The 14,898-nt window shown below is 44.1% G+C and overlaps 1 protein-coding gene across 2 annotated transcripts in view; it reads right to left on the bottom strand.

The window, feature by feature from the left end:
* Positions 1–2,863: 2,863 nt before the first annotated feature.
* CDPF1 (cysteine rich DPF motif domain containing 1) overlaps positions 2,864–14,898 on the bottom strand; it is a 189,203-nt gene continuing 177,168 nt past the window's right edge. For both annotated transcript variants that reach the window (XM_085652412.1, XM_085652411.1), the window contains exon 5: positions 2,864–3,355. In XM_085652412.1, the coding sequence (XP_085508538.1) occupies positions 3,203–3,355 (153 nt within the window). In that variant the 3' untranslated portion in view covers positions 2,864–3,202. The remainder of the gene's footprint in view (positions 3,356–14,898) is intronic.

Here is a 14,898-nt window from a genome sequence, read left to right as displayed (position 1 = left end):
TTTGCACTACCACTCAAAAAGAATGCCTTTGCCATCACAAACTTTTGATCAATTAAAGCCAGTACACGTACTAACTCCCAAGCATCCTTTATATTTGAAGATATTTCCCTTTACATTTGCAGATTAACTAGTAGGCCCCATTTACATTTCTTTCAGGCAGAAAGCACACTGTCTGCCAGGCTTTGGGGTTACAGCACAGGAGACGTGCTCCATGACACTTCATTTAAAGCACTTAATTTAAACTAGTTGAATGAATCGTCCCCACTGCTGCTACTCGAGAGGAAATAGAGGTTAAAGGAGAGAGCGACATGCCAAGGGCAGTGGGGTAAAGGAAGAGAGGAAGGGGTTTAGGGAGGGAAAGTGAAGCAGACACTTCGACACCCAAGGAGGACTAAAAGCACTTACCCGTCACTAGTAGTCATGTTGCCAGGTGTTGGTGTCTCATCAGAACAGTCCACGGTGCTTCCTTTCAATGAGGCCCAGCTGCAACTCCTGAAATCGCCTCTCAATTACAGCTCTAAACAGAATACACCAGGCACAGAAGCATGCACCGTGTAACTGTTAAGAGCACATGACCGCTCTGACGTCAGGCCATTTTCCATTTTGCTAATGGTAATTGCTTTTATAATTACTATCCACATCTATATAGCGCATCATAGCTGCCAAGGTTTCAGACTGCTATTTGTGGCATTTTCATAATTTCAGCGGAATTATGAATGAGATTGCAGCAACTATGAGTGACACTTTCCCATGTGAAAAGGCAAGCAATTAGGACAAGTGAAGCATATTAAATAAAACAATTTGAGCAATGAGAAACTTTAAGAAGATTTTAAAAGTGCTGCAAAGCACCATAAATAGAGGGGCACTTAGGGAGCAAAGAGGTGGCAAGGGGCATGCTGAGTGGGAAAGAAGCATTCAACCTTCCTGGTGAAAAGACTGAGCAGCATGGATAATGCACGACATAGAGTGCCTGCTTCTAAGCACTAACATCGGACACAAAAAAACAGACCAGAGCATGGGAAGTGTAAGGCGATCAGAAATAGCGGTTTTTAGAGATATATTTTTTACAAATATATTTATCCAATTGGTGGGACTCGGCTGAGAGGTGTACAAATGGACACTCCTCATCATAAAACATGTGAATCAAGGATTAGTGGTAAATCTGCTGCGCTCGTGTATGAGAATAAATTGCATGCATATTTTTAATATACATTTTGTAAAACATGTCTCAGGTGTGAATACCCAATTGGGACACGTTTCCAGTAACAGATTAGGGTCGTCAAATATATTGCGCTCCGGGTTGAAAATCACAAGAAAATAAATAGCACTCTGTGAAATGCAGAGTGCACTTACTTGCTTCAATGCGGGCCCCCGGCAACTCTGCCTAAATCGTCTAACCATCCTGGATGATGGCTGCAATGTGAAGGACCGTAGTGTGTTTTTAACGGGCAGGTCAATTATCATTATTGTTTAATTGTTTTGCAGCGCGCGCTGAAGTATTTTCAAACATGCGAGTTGACTTAAGAAAAAGACCTAAATGTTCCCACTTAAAAAACAACGATGTGGATAATTCTATGCCTCTTAATGATGCCCGCATTAATTAATCAGGAGCCCTGCGGCCCCATGCCCGAGCACTGTGCTGAGGGGGCCCCCTGGAGCTTGCCCCCCCCCCCCCCAGCCAACCACATAAATCAGATAGAAAAGATCAGCCACACACGATGGCAGACGGCTCCCTGACCTCGCTACCGGCATGCCACCTGCACCGATGTCTCCACCGTGGGCCAAGCCTTGCATAATCCACGGGAAAACTGAGTGAAGAAAACACCATTTCAGACTGTGACCCGCACCCGGCTGACCTGTCCCTGCAGACAAAAACAAACCGAAAGAGTATGTTGAGGAGGGAGTTTATATCCTCATTTATTGGGGATGAGTTTGTGTTTTCTTTTCTTTGCAGGTGAATTATGCTTGGGAAAACCTGCCTATGGAGGCATAGATGCCTCATTTGTAATGAGAGGAACAAGGAGTAGGGGGGTGGGCGAAGAGGTATTAGTGATTGGTAACTGTTAACTTCCCACCCTCCCCATCTCTACAAGATCTGTCATTTCCCACCCCCCATCATTTTCTACTCCAGGGGATAGTACAGATGATGAGCGGTGATATATGTAAGGGTGTTAAGAGGGCTTTTGGCTACATGACTTAACTATCTCCATAATGATTGTCCTGTGCTGGAGTAATAATTTAAAAAGATATTGAAACGCATAAAGTTATCATTTCATGTGTCCTTTATAGGCACTTCTTCAAAGAAGTGTAACTATTGTGGTCAACAGTACTGTAGACAATTGTTTTATTCTATTACTTTGTTTGACTCTGCTCAGGCTTAATAAGCAAAGTAAAAGAAAATGTGAAAGAAATATTTGTTTGAATTATGATTATTTTATTTAAAGTTGTCAATACCACTTGGATGGGTTTCAAGGGAAGTGCAGAGAGTTGAGGATTGAAGCCTAAAATTCCTTGTTCTTGTCGTTCATCCTTTTCCTCTCATAATGAGGAGAAAGAAGTAGATAGGCCTATGAGAACAGGTGACTTTTTACATCCTTCAGACTCTCCAGAGAACTTGATTTAAACGGTTTTACCAGTCAATTTCAACTTGCAGATCATGTACCCAAAGGATTAGCTCCAGAAATGATCAGATCTAAAGTATTTCCGGATTATTCATAGGTCACAAGACAAACAACTACATTAAAATACATGCATAAAGGTAGTAAGACATAGTTCATTAGATATTTATATTCCCAAGGAATATGCTGATTCATCTGCCACTAGAACTGAAAGATATTAAGATCCTTTACTTATAAATTCGAGGTCTGTTTTTACATGGTTTTATTCATAATTTTTTACAGCAATAAAATAATAACAGTGTTGCACATTTGGTTTCATACTCCAGAGGTATATACCTTGACGGTCTAGCAAACCATCATAATGTTTGCCCTTTTCTCCGGGTGATTTGCTGAAATTGAAGAGTTTGGTTTACCGGTATAGCACAGATAACATTCCTGTAAAACATCCACGTGTTCTTTATTTGGCCTAGTGCATTTAGGGAGCGGGAATATTCATTTCGCCATGTTTACTCACTGAAAATGTTCTCTTGATGTGCCTGAGAATCAGCCCAGGCGGGTCTTAAAGGTACCATATTTTATTTGTTTTAAGATCTTGAAGATGTTCCTTTACATGACTCAGATGATTTGGTCTGCGTTTTTCTTCTATCCAAATCCTTATGAATCTCCGGAGGAAATTGGTCTCTGTTTTTGATAATGCACGGGAGGCAGAACCTTTTTGAATAGAACATGCTGCATTCCTGAAAAAAAAGTTATAATTAGAAATCAAATGTGAAAGTACATTGTGATGCAATGTTGTACTACGGGACAAAATGACCACCCTTTGATGAGCTGCTTGACATCTAAATGGCCCCAAGAGAAAAGCCGTATTTCCCTAGAAAACTGTTCGAAACCTCTGTAATTCCTACGCAAGGCTGCATACACAATTTTTTGACACTCCTTAGCCGCTGGGCTCATTGCCACTCACTGAGCACCTGCAATCAGTCTCACCTGAGGCCCAGCCTGTGTGTTCAGCAAAGCTCTTAACCTGCTGCAATTCCATCTGGCTACACCAGACTATGCTAAAAGAAGAACTTGCCTTTTTATTTTTAGGGCACTATGCTCTTCACAATAAGAATCTACCCCTTATCCGGTGCTTCACATGCCCTTTTTCCTCAGATGAGGCATCCGCTCGAACCCTTCCTTCAACGAACAAGCTACCCTACATCTGAGTGATGCTGGTTTCTACTGCTATTTCTTATTGCTAAATTGCCACAGCTTCTCTCATGGCAAATGAAATGGTCATTTGCCCTGTCCCGAGCACCGTGAGCAGCTTAGGCTGTTACAAGCTGTACTATATGTTCTGGATTCTATATGCTGTAAAGTGTAAAGTGTTCTTCTGTCTCACTCATAGGAAGGGCCTCGCTGCAACATGGCTGTCTCCGACCGACTCACTGCTTCTGAATGGTCTCAGTTCCAGGCAAAGGTTTCACTGCTACCTGCTGAATTCCTGGCTACTGAGACCCCCACAATGAATTATCCAAAAACCACACAACTCCTAGTGGGCTTCTCCCAGGTGTCTCTGACCATCAGGTATTTAAAGATCCACACTACATCCTGCTTCTTCACCATGTGCTACATGTCTCCTTGCTACAGCCACTGCTGCATTTGTTTGGAGTACAATCGGGGCTAGTCCTTCAGGTGTGCTCTCAATTACTGCACTCTTGAGCCCTGACCCCAAACACTGCCAGGAAGGCATGTAAGATCTGCATTCGCTCTGACACAGTGTACACAAGAGGTTCATCACAAAGGATCTTCGGATTTTGGAAGAGCGGTTCACTCCTATCATCAGATATTCACCCTGCTCGATGGAGCCAAAAGCTGAGCAGGTCATGGAATGCATGGCCAACATCTAATGGAACACAAGTTAATATATATATATTTTTTTAATGGAATCTGTTTCTAATGGCCATTCTTCAACTATGTAATGTGAAGATTTACCATTACTAACTCCGCAGAGTCAATATTTGTTAGAAGTTTGGCCACTAGCCTTCTTAGGAGATCCCCGTAATGGAACGAAAGCCCTTAACTTCCACGTTCCCTAATACAACTAGCCAAGCTATACATCGTTCATACTGTGGATCTGCCTTAATCCAGCTGGCTTGAACAGAAAGGTGTCACCTCTCACACTCAGAATCAAAGTCAACATGCTGTTGTATCCCGTACCTGTGTCTCAATCCTTTATAGGGATATTTAGAGCTCTCAATATAAGAGCGCAACTATCTGCATCAGGGAACACAGAAGATCCAGGTCAAACCTCGTTTGCCCACTCCGGCAAGACACTTGTATAATAAAAGAGCCACAGATACAATGTCATCTTCATTAAATGCAACCCCAACCCATCTCACTGACCAGGCACATCAAACTCCCTGCTAAACTGCATGCTACAAAATGTAAGATAATTAAACGCATCCTGAAATCATTTCTCTCACCACTGCGCATAACCTTGATAGAATGTGGATAAACACATCTATCCAATGGATCGTGGATTCTCTGATATAAAAGGGTTATTGTAATTGTATTTATACAGCGCGTACATTGTCTGTGAAGATACCACTTTCAAATAAGGGCTCGGAGCACCATTCATTTTTCAATAGGTCAAACAGTAAAACCGGTAAAGCCAAACCCACCAAGAAATACCCTACTTTAAAATGATTACATGTAGCACTACTGCCTCGGCATTAAACACGAAATACATTCATGTTACATACATATCCCACTTCATCACAATTCCATGCAAATTTCATTGAGCAATTAATGGAACACATCACCCACAATGAAATGCTATCCCATGCAAACATCTATCTGGGAAACCTTAACATCAACTGTGGCAACAACGCATAAAAACACCTGTCATCTGGACATCCTACTCAAACCTCAAAACCTGTCGTAAATATCTTGTTCTCCAACTTACAACGGAGACGCATTTTGTACCTGATCATGGACTTCCTCTGAATTTATGCAGTGCTGAACGCCGACAGAGGTCAGGCCATTACCCCGAGCTTTTCAGGATCAACCCGGTTGCGACTGAAAAAGTATGGATTTGTCCCCTAAAATACATTTGAGACACAACGCTACAGATTCACCTGACCCGAACAGTTAAGTTGGATTTTACGGACAATACAGGCACCATAGTAACTAAATATCTTGAAGAGGATGAGGACTTTGTAAACTTGTTGGCACAACTGAAATTGGAAAAAAATAAATAAATAAATAAATAAAAAAATCACACCTCAAAGCCGAGCCATCCTTGGTTCATTCTTGGGTAACTAAGAAGCTAGATCAACATTTTTAAAACAGAAATGACTGGAAGACAAATTCCAAACAATAAATCCAGACTAAAAACAACACGGAAGAAATACAAACTAGCTATTCAAAGTAAGCAAGCAAAGTAAATATTAGACCAAATTACAAACTCAACAAACCCCATTAGATCACTGTTCAGTTTAATTTCTGAAAATATCTATACACCGTTTAGGGTATCCTGTTTTTCCTTCACCTCGGAAGCATAATACCTCACGCTTTTTACTGAAGCATCAGTGATAAAATAAACCTAAACATATTCCTTGTTAGACGTTTTCACCCAAAGTCAAGAACACTTGGTATCCTTTCTCCACTGTCACTGCAAATTTATCGCCACAAACAGCTCAGTACCTAGGGCCAGCAAACTACTACAAACAACCAATCCCTCCAAATACCATTAAACCCTACGTCTATCTACTGGCATCCACCTGGCAATTTCTAACATAAGCTTAACTAACAGCTTCCTGGTATGCCAACACTGCTTATTATAAGTTCTACAATACTACTCATTATGTATATATACGAAAATTACTTTGTCACAATATCATTATTTTGAGAATTCAACTTTTGGATTTATTATTGAACAAGTTATTTACCATTCGTACCGCCACAGAAATGACAGAATGATGTTGCATTAAGGGCCACCCCTGCACATTGAAGTCCAGTTTCTTAATCTTTCACCTTATGTGCCTTCAGGTGAAGAAACTTCGAAACAATTAAAGGTAACGGTGTGCAAAAACCTAACTTGGAACCATAGTATGGTTTTCAGGAGTCCACTTCACAGACTAGGCAAGTGAGAGGGCAGTGAAGCATCTGCAGTTAGAGTATCTACCAGAAAGAGCATTAACAAAGGTAGTTAACTTGTCCTTAGGATGATACCGCTAAACCACAGATCCCTCACATTTAGAATACATAACATAACAGTACTTCCATGTTAGAGGTATCATCCTTGATGTGGTTTCCCTTGTCTTTTTGTCTCTACCTCCTGTATTTTGGACTGTTATGCTGGACTTCGTTTTTGCTGGTGTAGGTACTCTGGGCACTTTACCACTGCTGATCATTGCTAAAGTGCAAGTGCTCCCAGTGTACGTTGTAATTAGTTCTCCATGATAGGCATATTTTATTTACTGATAAATCCCTAGTAAAGTGCTGAGTGTGTGCCTAGGGCCTGTAAATCAAATGCTACTAGTGGGACTGTAGCACTGGTTGTACCACCCACATGATTAGCCCTGTAAGCTTGTCTCAGGCCTTGCATTGCAGTGTATGTGTGTGCAGTTTTAAACTGCCATGTCGAGCTGGCAAGTGCACCCACTTGCCAGGCCCAAACCTTCCCTTTTACTACATGTAAGGCACCCCTAATGTAGGCCCAATGTGCCTCCATGGGCAGGGTGCAGTGTATGTGAAAGGGAAGACATGTACTGGTGTGCTTTACATGTCCTGCTAGTGAAATGCTGCCAATTTAGTTTTTCAGTATTGCAAGGACTAGCTCTCCACTAGGCCATCATTGAAGCTGCCTTGTAACATTTTACAATTGTAAATTTCAATTGGGAACAGCTAGAGATTTGGAGTTTTGGCTCTCTGACCTCAGAATTTAATATCATATCTTTTAGTGAAGGTGGTTTTTGAATTGTGTGGTTGAAAAAGCCACATTTAGAAAGTGGGCATGTTCTTGTTTAAAGCAAACACAAGTAGATGGACTTTTCAGAGAATCACCCCCGGTGACAGATCTGGGTTGAATCCTTCATCGTTCTTTAGCTCACTTCGCCACCCCAGTTCAGACCCGGGCAAATCAGTCTTGACCCTGTGCCTCATGAGAACAGTCCAGCCCGAACTGCCAAGCCAGGTCTTCCCTGGACCGGAAACAAGCATCCTGTTTAACCATCCTCATGCCTCTTCCTGCCTATGGAATCAACGCCTGGTTAAGGCTGACGGGGGCTTTTTTTGTTATTCACTATAGACAGTCACACAAAAGGAGTTGAGGTGTGCCCTGCATATCCTGATGGCCCATCACCAGGCTGATGGGTCTTCCTGAGCTAGAGTGGTAGGAGAAGCGGTCACCTGCACCTGAATAGGACTGTGCCTGGCCTCTTTCAGTGCTGTCTCTACCCCCATGGAGTTTGTATGCAGCCAATCCCAGGCAGGACAAGAACTTGTGCACTACAAAAAAAATCCTATGAAGGCCAAAAGGGGTATAAGTATTGAACCTAAAACCCCAGACTTTTAGAAAACATCTAGTTCAAGAGGAACCTCTGCCCAGAAGAGCAGCTGAAGAGTTGTGAGGTGGAGTACGGTCCCTTTGCTGGGTATTGTTTTGCTGAGTTGGCTTGCAGTTGCTGCTTCTGCTTTGGAGAGGAAAAGGACTGGATTTTGCTTTGTATCCCGCTTGTGAAGTTTCTCCAAGGGCCTCTGTGTGCTTGCCTCCAGTTGGAAGTCTCAGGCAGCATCCCTGAACTCCACTGATAGGAGTTCTGACCTGCCTCATGGTGCCAAATTCAGTTCTGGGCCCTTGGAGGTTGTTCCTGCTGCAAAGACCTGCCTGAAACCATCAAAATCGATGCATTGCCCTCGGAGCGCCTGTTTTTCTGATGCAGCACTGTAGCGCGGGAGAATTTTCCACGCACTGCCGCCGTGCGGCCGAAGAAATAAACACAGTGCCTGTCAGAGGCAGAAGAAACCACCGGAACCCGAGTTCAGCGCACCATGTCTCCGTAGTCGAGACCCCTGGACTGACTCAGATGCAGGCCCTGCTGTGCTGCTGAATGAATCAATGCATTCTGGAACCACGGCTGAGGAAATCGACGCAGCACCTGTTCGCTGCAGCGACCTCTAGTGCATCCAAATTTCCACGCATTGCACCTGTGCATCAAGTTTTTCCGATGCATCTCCCACAGACCAGAGAAGTCTTAGATTTTGAAGCATTGATTCCCCCTACAGTCCGGATTCGACGCAACACTTCTCCTGCGTGCAGCAGAACTGAGGCATCGCCTCCCTGTGGACTCCGGAAGCAACGCAATGCTGTGTGCTGTTTTGCCTTGTGGATTTTGATGCAGTTGAGGTACTTTGTGTAAAATCACAGCATCCATAGATTACTATTGACAGAATTGCTTGAAATCTTTTAAAATCCATATTTTGGATGTGTATTATGGATCTTTGTCGTTTTGGTCTTGTTTGGTTTAGATAAAGGTACTTAATTTTTTACAAACTGGTGTGGTGTCTTTTTGTAGTGTTTTCACTGTGTTATATACAAATACTTTACACATTGTTGCTGAGATAAGCATGACTGCCGATGCCAAGTTACCGAAGGTAGCTTGGCATCGGCAATCCTCTTATCCTTACTATTTGGACAGGGTGTATACCACTGCCATCTAGAGACCCCCATATCTAACATTTCCAAAGGCCTGGGGAATGGACGTAATCCATTAAGTCTTGCAGAACAGGGCCATCAAAATGGCTGTCCCATCAGAGCTGGATGTCAAGGCAATAGTGTTTTGTGACTGTGTACGACGACGCCCATGTCCCAGCCTGGCAAATGTCCAGATTTTGCACCTCACTTGCCAATGCCATTATATAGACCTGGGTCTTGATGGAATAAGCCCGCCTGCTTCTTGGCCAGCATTCAGCAGATTTTGATGCAGAGGGCTATTCACCAAGACTATGTCTTGTTCTGCACTGCCTTCCCTTAATTTGCTCAAAAGAACGCTACAAAGAGCTGGCTATCCCCATGATGGTCCAAGTTACAGTCAATGTGAAAGCTCAATGTCCTTTAAGGGTCAAGGTGATGGAGTCTCTACTCCTTCAAAGGTTGAGATGGAGCACAAAATATTATCAGAATGATAGAAAGGCCAACAAGGGAAAGCTTCCCAACTTTGGGTAAGAAGACCTTCCGGAAGTACTTTTGAGCATCAGAAGTCTCAGCGAGAAGCGTGCATTGGATCCAAAGGCATGCACATAAAAATGTCAACACCAAGTCCCATTACAGCATGATGAATTGCTTTGGGCTAAGCATGCAAGTCAGACCCTTGATAAAAAGCATTCCAACAAATAGAGATTATTGATCAAGTAAACATAGAAAGGTTGAAAGCACTGCCAAATAACCCTTCACTGTGCCCACTCTGCAAGGCCTTGTTGGGCCAATGATAAAACACTACCACATCGGAAAGTAGTGCTGGCAGAGGGTAGGTATGATGAGCAACACAGTGGTACAAAAGGGGGTGGTGATGGACGGAGCATCAGAACCAATCAAACACTCACACCCAGTCAACAGATCTGGGTTTGATCCATCACCGTTCTTCAGCCCACTCTGCCACCCCAGTACAGACATGGCCATATGCAAATCAGTCTGACCCTGTGCCTCATGGGAACAGTCCAGCCCGAACTGCCAAACCATGCCTTCCCTGGACCGGAAACAAGCTTCCTAGAACCGGTTTTCTGGCACTTCAGCCGTCTTTAGCCATGCTTGCTTGAATCCAGTAGCAAAGTGAGCAAGGGACTCACGTCTGAGCATACCCTGCCAACTTATGGCGAACAAAGTGGTACAAAAGGGGGTGGTGATGGACGGAGCATCAGAACCAATCAAACGCACCCAGTCAACAGATCTGGGTTTGATCCATCACCGTTCTTTAGCCCACTCTGCCACCCCAGTTCAGACATGGACATATGCAAATCAGTCTGACCCTGTGCCTCATGGGAACAGTCCAGCCCGAACTGCCAAACCATGCCTTCCCTGGACCGGAAACAAGCTTCCTAGGACTGGTTTCTGGCATTTCAGCCGTCTTCAGCCAGGCTTGCTTGAATCCAGTAGCAAAGTGAGCAACACACAAGATATTCTTCCAGCAACAAGTAGATGGGTTTTGTCAAAGGCAGATGGGCTGCAAGGGTAACATTGATTACTCCGGATGGCAGATTGAATGCTTTAACTGTCACCAATCAATCTCCATGCATGGAGGTGTAGGTTGCAGAAACTGATGTTGCAGCTTCCACTTTTGCTGTGACAGGAGGCTCTTCCCAAATGGTAGCCTGATCAGAGAGCAAATGCCATTACACAGGAGCTCCAGGTACCATGCTGTCCTGGCCCATTTTGGGGCTATTAAGATTACTTGGGATGGTCTATCCTGCCTTTCCTCAGAACTCAAGGCAGTGGCCCCTCTTCTTGACGATGCCACTTGCCACCTAGAGATGGAGATGTCACTTGTGATCTATCAGCTGACATCTCCTTAGGTTGTTTGCACAGTCATTCAGAGAATCTTATAAATAGTTGGCTACCTGAAAGATGTTCTGCTCATCCAACCACTTGCTCATACACCACAGACGTAGGCCTGTCCTGACACAAGACTCACTCCGCCATGCTCGCTGAATTAGCACATGCTCGCTGAAGTAGCACATTCTAGCGGTGCAGTCCTCAGGATCTGCACCAGCCAGACCTTGATGGATGGCAGGAATGCTTTTAGGGCCATAGGGATTGCCAGAAGCACTCAAAACTGGAGACCAGAGGCCGCTGATGCACTGTCAGTGCCCCTCCTAAGAACAGCCCTCTGGAAGGGGGTCCCATGGAGTCCCCAGACATCCCCCTGTAGGCAGGTGCAGTCAAGCAGTGCACCTGCCTGCTGGGGTGGGGATGTGGGGAGGGTGAGTCTCCTCTTTAAAGTGCAGGTGGTTGCCGCCTACACTGTAAAACATGGAGCGGCTTGCAAGCATCCGTGCCAAATTTCACCAAATACCCTGTCCTCAGGACCTGTTTAAAAGTGAACCCGGTCTAAAATAAATGGCCATGACACAAACAGGGATAGTGCCCTCTTTCTATAACACAGAAACATACAAAAAAGTGATGGATGGAATGTCTGAATTGATCTCAGCCACTGGTAATTTCTCACGTTGCATCGCAATCCATTATTACTTTGAACAGCCATATGCAAATCAGTTCTGACCCTGTTCCAATGGGAACAGTCAAGCCTGAACGGGCAGGATGCTTTGGTTTGCTAATTACTTTGGCACCGTTTGGCGATTCTTCACAACACTTTCCAAAAAAAAAGTTCATCCACCTCAGCTCCTTTGTAAAAATGCATTTTCCTTATGAAATTTCCCTTCCCATAGGAATTTCAAACATAGCTACAGCATAAACTGCTGAATGGAATCACACTACATTTGACAGAGAGCTAGATCTTTACCTAAAAAGGCAAAAATAGGGGGTAGGGGGGAGGATTGTTTCAGTACTGCAGTAGTCATGCAGTAATTTTATTTTAATCGTTTTTAAAAGAATGGGTTCCTGCCCTTTTCAATCATACTCCCCTGGGGTGATCAGTGCCCTCCAGAGGAACAGATGCCTTCATTATTTGGGGAGGTGGGCGTGGGATCCCCCTCCCCAAGCCACAGAATGGCCCACGGAACCATATTCCCCGGGGCCCCAAAAAAAATCATTGTACCGGGGTTGTCATCCTGGGACACCGTCGTTCCCTGCCCGTAACATAAGATTGCTCCAGCCCAGTGGGAGCAGAAACAAAAGCTGCTACAGCCAGATGGTAGCAAACCAGTGCAGCCGGCTTCTGCCGCCACCCAGGTGTGTGCTAGTTGGGGAGTCGGCAGGGCTACGGTCTCCACCTGTAGCCCCCAATATTACACATCGTTGTTGGGTGGCCCATGTGGGACCAGGGTCACCAAAATAAATATAGAGCAAATAAAAAAGGCACAAATGTGAAATAAGAGAGTAGCTGCTCATTTCATATTCACCGCTCCCACTGGGAACACCCAATAATGCCTTGTGAAGGCATTTAATTTGTATTGTTTTATTCTCTCTGTGTCTCTGTTTGCTAACTCTTTGTAATGTAATGCAATGTAATGTAATGTAAGAGGTTCTTATAGAGCGCAAACTGCCACCCTACGGGTATCCTGGCGCTTAGACTCAAATATGACCAACATGAGAGCAATCCAAAGTAACACAAGGAAGACTGCAATCAGTCCTTAGGAAAAAGCCAGGTTTTCAGGCTCTTTCTGAACTCACTCAGAGAGTTAGCTTGTTTGATACTTTGGGGCAGCTCATTCCATCGACGTGCGGCCACCACACTGAGAGCTCTACCCCCCATCCTTGAGCGCTTGAAACTGGTAGTTGTCATCAAATTTGTGCTGGAGGAGCGGAGCTGCCTATTAGGATTGTACCATCTAAACTTTTCCTGCAATGGGATTGGTCCCAGATCGTGTACTGCTTTATACACGATATAAAGGGATGTAAAACAGACCCTTTCTCTGATAGGCAGCCAATGGAGATCTCTCAGGGCCAGAGTGGTAGATGACCTACGTTGCCTGTTAAGCGCCAGCTTTGCTGCCATAAATTGAACTCACTGTAATCCCTGAAAAATGTATTGGGGGGGCTCCTAAATATAGAGAATTACAATAATCCAGTCTACTCAGCACCGTGCTCCTTACCACGAGGGGGCGCAGATCCTCTGAAATTAATGGAAGGATCTGCTGTAACATGCGCAGCAAAGAGAAACACACGCCAATAGTTTTATTGGCCTGTGATTCCATCTGGAGGTTGTTATCTATCAGAACCCCCAGGTTGCGTACTACTTAGACTGGGACCAGAGTATCTTCTTCAGGAGTTAGTTTAAATTCCAGAGGTAGATTGCGAGGAGTTCTAGCAGCCGAGCAATATAGCACCTCCGTTTTCACCCCATTAAATTGGAGGGAATTTTTCTTAAGCCATCCAGCAGTCTGACACATACACTCTTGGAACGAATCCATAGATACCGCTTGTTTCCCTTCCATGGAAAACACCAATTGAGTGTCGTCAGCATAGTTGACCAAGTCAATGCCGAAGGATTTAATAATGGGGAACAGAGGCCGCAAATTGATATTAAAAAGAATTGGGCTGATCGCAGAGCCCTGCGGTACCCCATAATGTACTGGAGACTTATTGGAGGAGAATGGTGTCATAGTCACCATCTGTTGTCTTTGTGATAAAGAGGACTGTAGTCATTGTAAAGCATGTCCCTTCACCCCATCCTTGCCAATCTTCTCACCAGTACTGTATGGCTCACCGTATGAAATGCGGCTGACATATCTAGTAGCACTAGGACGGTAGCATCCCCCTTGTCGGCTCGCAATCGTAAATTGTCCATAACGGTTGCCAAAGCCGTCTCGGTACCATGGCCAGGGCGAAACCCAAATTGGTCCCTGTCCAGCAAAGAATTATCCTCAAGATAACATGATAGGATTTTACTGACTGCCTTTTACAGAATTTTAATTGGATATAGCAGAAGGGAGATAGGTCTGAAATTTGCAGGAATAGTAGGGGCCAGTGAGGGTTTTTTTAACAGAGGTGTCACAGCTGCCTGCTTCCATGCCTCTGGCACCACTCCCTCTGCCAAGGATTGATTACATATCTGCCTCAACCAAGGGAGAGTTTCCTTGTCGATTGCTTTCCAGATTTTATGTGGAAGGGGGTCAAATGGAGAGCCCGAAGACACATTAAGGGCCAAGCTGTTAAAAGAGTCTTCCGTGAGAGCTTGGAAGTTTTCCAGAGAGGTATTCATCCGAGGTTCCTCATCCAACTCCCAGAGATGAATATCCAGCTCATTGATGTTGTTAGTATGGAAGTCCCCTACAATTTTGATGATTTTTTTTCTTAAAGTGAGAGGCGATCTCATAGCAGAGTTTCTGCGATGCAGTCACCTTATTGCTTAGGCAGATTGGATTGGAAAGATCTCTAACCAGGCTGAAAAGTGCTTTTGTGCTATTAGGCGCTTTTAGAATGGAATTAGCATAAAAGTCAGATTTTGACTTAGAAATAGACTCTTTATATTTAATCAGTGCTAATTTAAATTATTTTTTATCCTGCTCTAAGTAGTTCTTTCTCCATTGCCTTTCAGATTTCTTGCATTGCCCTCGCAATAGCTTCAGTTACTCACTGTACCACGGAGCTGATATATTCTTCCTATTTTTGAGTCTC

The sequence above is a fragment of the Triturus cristatus genome, chromosome 4_1 (assembly GCF_964204655.1).
Source record: "Triturus cristatus chromosome 4_1, aTriCri1.1, whole genome shotgun sequence".
Classification (NCBI taxonomy): domain Eukaryota; kingdom Metazoa; phylum Chordata; class Amphibia; order Caudata; family Salamandridae; genus Triturus; species Triturus cristatus.
The sequence above is the reverse complement of the archived record's forward strand: the minus strand, read 5'-3'. Positions and strand labels throughout refer to the sequence as shown.